This window comes from Montipora foliosa, chromosome 3, assembly GCF_036669935.1.
Source record: "Montipora foliosa isolate CH-2021 chromosome 3, ASM3666993v2, whole genome shotgun sequence".
Lineage (NCBI taxonomy): Eukaryota > Metazoa > Cnidaria > Anthozoa > Scleractinia > Acroporidae > Montipora > Montipora foliosa.
This window is the reverse complement of record NC_090871.1, coordinates 59,486,301-59,491,300: the sequence shown is the minus strand read 5'-3', so window position 1 is coordinate 59,491,300 and position 5,000 is coordinate 59,486,301. Positions and strand designations below refer to the sequence as shown.

At 41.8% G+C, this 5,000-nt stretch overlaps 3 protein-coding genes across 6 annotated transcripts in view; 2 read left to right on the top strand and 1 right to left on the bottom strand.

Annotated features, from left to right (window-relative positions):
• The window catches only part of LOC137997825 (ubiquitin carboxyl-terminal hydrolase 48-like), a 40,397-nt gene extending 40,108 nt beyond the window's left edge, over nt 1-289 (bottom strand). For all 4 annotated transcript variants that reach the window (XM_068844086.1, XM_068844088.1, XM_068844087.1 and 1 more), the window contains exon 1: nt 127-289. In XM_068844086.1, coding sequence (XP_068700187.1) covers nt 127-281 — 155 coding nt within the window. In that variant the 5' untranslated portion in view covers nt 282-289. The remainder of the gene's footprint in view (nt 1-126) is intronic.
• A 155-nt stretch (nt 290-444) lies between these two features.
• Nucleotides 445-2,545, top strand: LOC137997827 (uncharacterized). The gene has a single exon (XM_068844100.1). The coding sequence runs from the start codon at nt 606-608 to the stop codon at nt 1,713-1,715; it is 1,110 nt and encodes a 369-aa protein (XP_068700201.1). The 5' UTR covers nt 445-605; the 3' UTR covers nt 1,716-2,545.
• Nucleotides 2,546-4,657: 2,112 nt separating this feature from the next.
• The window catches only part of LOC137995047 (F-box/LRR-repeat protein 2-like), a 1,546-nt gene continuing 1,203 nt past the window's right edge, over nt 4,658-5,000 (top strand). The window contains exon 1 of the mRNA XM_068840620.1: nt 4,658-5,000. This exon is cut by the window's right edge and continues 1,203 nt beyond it. Within this exon, the coding sequence (XP_068696721.1) occupies nt 4,658-5,000 (343 nt within the window).

The window sequence follows — 5,000 nt, the reverse complement described above, 5'->3', positions numbered from 1 at the left end:
CATCAGCATGAATGTCAAATTACATTGTGACACCTACATGTAATAGTCAACAGATCGAGTGAGTTTTAGATGGGAATCGAGTTTAATATAATTCTTACGTCTTTGCCCATCATTGACAATCATTACCTGCAATTGCTCCGAATGCAAGGCGTGGACGCAGTCCGGTAGGCGGTCTCGACATTTTCTTGAGTGATATTTTCAGGTTCCGTAAAATTGGCCCATTCCCAAGCTTGCTTCAGAACATTTGCCTGCTGCTTCCGATTTGTTGTTCGACGCGCCATCTTGGAATTCCCTCTTCCCGCTCAATGCGCGCGCATCAAATGGAGTGAAATTGAGTGTGTCGCTGGCTCACGCGTCACGCGTGGTCGAGGATCCCACGCGTGGTTCCACGCACCTTGCAGTTTGGTGTCGTGATGTTTTGGAATGTGCGTGACGAATTAATTGCAGAACAGGAAGAACGTGATGTGACACCCATGAGAGATTATTTGGCACGATATTTCTAGACCGCTGATAACATCAGTCAAAGCGATAAGCTCTTTTGTATTTTCCATCTGAAACTGTGCTTGATCAGATCTGATCGTTTTCTCTTATATACCGAAGAAAGTATGAAGAGATCTGAGCAAGTTAGCATGATGAGATCGAGCGATCTTAGTAAAGGAATGACACTGAGAAACGCAGGCGAGAATCGAAGACTTGTTGGACATATTCAACAACTCGATCTCCAGTTGCGCAGCAATCTTGTCAACTTACAGGCTGAAATTTCCGAGTTAAAGCTATCGAGTGGCAGACAACGACCAAGGAGTTCCTATGGTAGTCAGCAGATACGCACTGCGACGATTGGAATCTCACCTCCAGCCGTTGAAAGGATCAACAGCGAGACCTCGTCAAAGCCGTTTCTACCGGCGATTAGTGCAAAACAAACGGCGTTGGTTGGAAAGGAAATTGAGGGCGTCGAAAGACCTCACCTACCCAGAAGCCCCGGAACCTCCCGGCGACGGCGAATTGCACCTAAAAGCGGCAATGACCAGCTATCGCTTAGTTCAACAGCCGACCTATATCGACCTAAGTCTTCGCCGAATTTAAATATAGGCTCATCGATGGCAGAGTCCGTCAGTAGCTCGCCGTCCTTTCGCCAATTGTCTCCACTAAAACAGTCATCTCTCGAGAAGGATGGGTTCCTGGTGAGTCGAAGTTCTGAGGACGTAAGTGTGAGTGCGTCGCCCGCACAGCTGAATAAAAGGGTTAGAGATTTCTTACAGAGACCTAATACCAGCTCTGACGAACGTGAGAACGTGATCGGAACAAATGCGGCAAATGAGACGCCGAGTAAAACAATTCCAAAGATAAACATTGAGCAAGGAGAAGGAGATGAAATCAACGGAACTATAAACTCCGATGTGGATGAAAATGATCTGGAAGGTCGAGGGTTTCTGACCGACGTAGACTTGTTTAGGAACTCTCTGCTGCTCAGAGCCAGCCGAGACGATGGTCTCTCTAGATCTTTGCCTGATTTGTCTAGCTTGGGATTTATGGATTTTAACGAAGTCATTGATCAACGGCTAAGAAAGGTGAGAGATGATCTTCCATCTGAGAAGGAAATGAGAAAAATCCGCTACCTTCGATTTCGAGACGAGCCAGCCCCTCTGAGCCTGAAGGAAATATTTGAGAAAGAGAGTCAGTCCAGTCGAGACCATTTAGATAAAATTGATGAATGACAAGTAAAAATATTTTATTTTAAAATTAGTTAACTAGGGACTCACTGTGAAGCATTTTAGAAATTTACGATTTATTTGCAAATGTTAGTAATATCTTTCTATGGGCAAGAGCTAAAATAACATATATTAGAAGCAATTGCTCATTCTCTCAAACAATATTATGATTGAATTTATATTCTATTCAAGTTAATGAAAGCTTAATTAAGATATTTTTAGTGCCTTCTTGACGAGCCAGTTTTTCTTAATACCGCTTGTGGCACTGAAAAACCAAGAGCATTTGACCTCGCACTGCATTGTAGAGTAGCGTTACTTTTGAAAGAAGTATGTTGTTTTAGAAATTTATTAGAAACTTTTTTAATTGGCGATGGCTTTTGTAAACTGAATTGAATTCAAATTGCTTTCAATTCTTTATAAACAATACACGCCACATGTTTTTGAGTCTAGTGATAAGAGTTGTCACTTATTACTGTTTGTCAGCTGTTAGTCTAAGGCTCTTAACGATAGTGGAATGGTGGAACGATGCCACTTTTGACAGTTTTGTTTCTAACTTTAAAGAATGCGATCGCTTCGCTAAACACATGAGGCTTGGAGGTAGCTTTCTTTTGCTTTATTTTTGCTTTACAAGGCGACGCAACATGATGGCTCACAGAAAGCTGTGAAAAAAACGATTCAACTTTTTATTTTTAAGTAAAAGACGAAAACTAAAATTATTGAAGAGGCCATAGTTTTTATCTATTCTAATATTTGCCCACACTTAATAACTCTATGGGAAAGGTCATAGCCTTTGTTTTAACAGGAAAAATAAAGCAAACAGCTTGATAATCACAGTTGACATGCATAGTCAAAATTTTAAGGCTGTTGTCTGCATTCCCGCACGCAAAATGACTCGCAGATGCCATCATTTAAAACATTTTGCTATTATTTATTTAGGAGTCACTTCTTAGGCAGAACTGAGCAGAACATGTTGGCAGAACAGCAATATTGGGTTTCCCATGGTGTCTATTGTCGGGCCAATACCAGGGACGAGTAAGAAAATTCTGTCGGCACAGTGATAAAAAGAGACTCACGTATCGCAATGTAAAGAAACTATGGCAACCGTTGTGTGGGCTTAAGTCCTCTCTTTATATAGTTCGTCATTCCTTTACCCTCAACGATGAGATTGCATTTGTTTGGGTTTATCTCTTGCACGCCTTCGGCATCTTTAAAGATCTGAAAGAACCGATCACGGCGGCATGGTGCGGACGTTTTGATAAGAGATTGGTATTGGACCCGTTTAATTGAATTGGCCAAGCAGCGAGACTAAAATAATTCCACTGACCAATTGGGACAAGCTTAAACAGCACGAAGAACCAATCACCCGACCTCGAGACAGTTACATAAAGCTTAAAAATGCTGAATTTTTCTGACATGACGCGGGAATACTTGAAAAATTTATTCCGATTGCTCTTAACCAGTGAATTACGCGTTTCCGATTTCTGGTTCGTGTGATCTACCATTGAACTAAAGGGGACTATTATATTCAAGTTGTCCAAATGGAGCATTGTAATGAAGGAGCTCTTGGATATTAAACCCCTTGTCGAGGATACTCGGAAAAAAGCCGAGTGCTTCTTTGTGGGAGTCGGATCTACGACCTTCCGATTACTAGTTCGGATGTTCTACCACCGAGCTATAAGAGACTCATGGTAGCTAGGATTCGGGGATACTCGGAAAAAATCCGAGTGCTCCTTTGTGGGAGTCGGATCTACGACCTTCCGATTACTAGTTCGCATTATCTAGCATTTAGCTATGGGAGACAGTTAGTTTGATTTCTCAGAAGATATGCGTTGGGTTTAAGCAGTTTCCAAAGCCTGACGAATGACAGCCCGTTGTCCGGACAAACCAGTGGCTCACGACACGGAGCCCACAACTCCTGTATCTCTCCTTTGAGTTCAGTATAGTTATTTCAGACCTCTGTATTGAAACAGTCTTCGGCAATCACGACACAATGTCTCAGCTTACGTCACATACGCCTAAATTAACGAAAAACTTAAACATTGGCGACATTTATCTAAACATATCCATGTATAAGAAGCCAGGACTGGACACCAGTTGTTCTCTCCCAGTAATGAGCTCCTGGTAACCTGCGTTCTCCGTATTTATTAAAATATTGCTGCAGTTCAGAATGTCGGCTCCCACTTGAGCAAATTTCCTGCTGACCGTAAAGCCTGGACAACGCATGCGATGTAAATGAAAGGCACCTGCAAGTGTCAAGAAAAAGAGGTTCAGACTTAAGACACAAACACAAGGAAGAGTAGATGCGCAGGTCCAGTTGAAATCTTTTTTCCAAAATGGCGGTCATGGCTTGCGTCATCTTGTTTTCACTGTTCAACTGTCGAAGTACGGATCGAACGCTTTTACCGAGCGTTTACAATTACTTCGCACCGGTGAAACCGTTTTAAGACAATTTTGTACTGACGTTACTCCACTGACAGTGTATTGCGTTGAATTTAAAAAAGCGAATTAAATAGGACATTCTTTGCCGAAGTCTTAATTTACATGATGTGGTTGTTTTCTCGAAGAAATGCCCTAGTAAGTTGAGCTCGCAGATTAGAATAACGCAAGTGACTCTAAATTGACTCCAAACACGGTTTGTAATAATCAAGTATGGGCACAGACTCGTAAACTAGTATTTTTCATTATTCCAAATTCGAAAAATTTTGTTCTTTACTGTTGCACTTGTATCAGATATCTGACAAACCAAAATAGAAATAAAAGTACTGTTGGGAAAAGTCTTTTATTCTCCACGCGCGCCATTAAAGCGCGAGGCTAGGAGTCGATTTCCCTAATGGCTACTGTGACGTGTAATTATATTACCACTTTATTCATTAAAATGGATTGAAGACTCTCAAAGCCAACGCCGCTAAAATCATAGCGGCTTTAAAGAGCTAACAATCCATCGCAGTATGGATTGTTTGCCGGAAATTGTGATTTTGAAGGTATTTTCTTTCTTGCCCATCACGGACTTGGGGCGTGTCGCAAAGGTTTGCAGCGACTGGCGTCGACTCGCTTATGATCATTCGTTATGGAAATCCGTCAACGTGAAAAGACAAGCAGCAAAAATCGACGAAGAAACTCTGCACATGCTGATAAGGACAAGATTCTCTCATTCGCTTTCAATTCTTCATTTGGGTGGTTGTAAAATTTCGCTGGAGTTGCTTAGTGAACTGAATAGAAAATGCAAAAGTTTGAAGTATTTGATATTTAGTCGTGGATCCAAGCTTCGCCCGCCAAGCCCGCCTCCAAAAT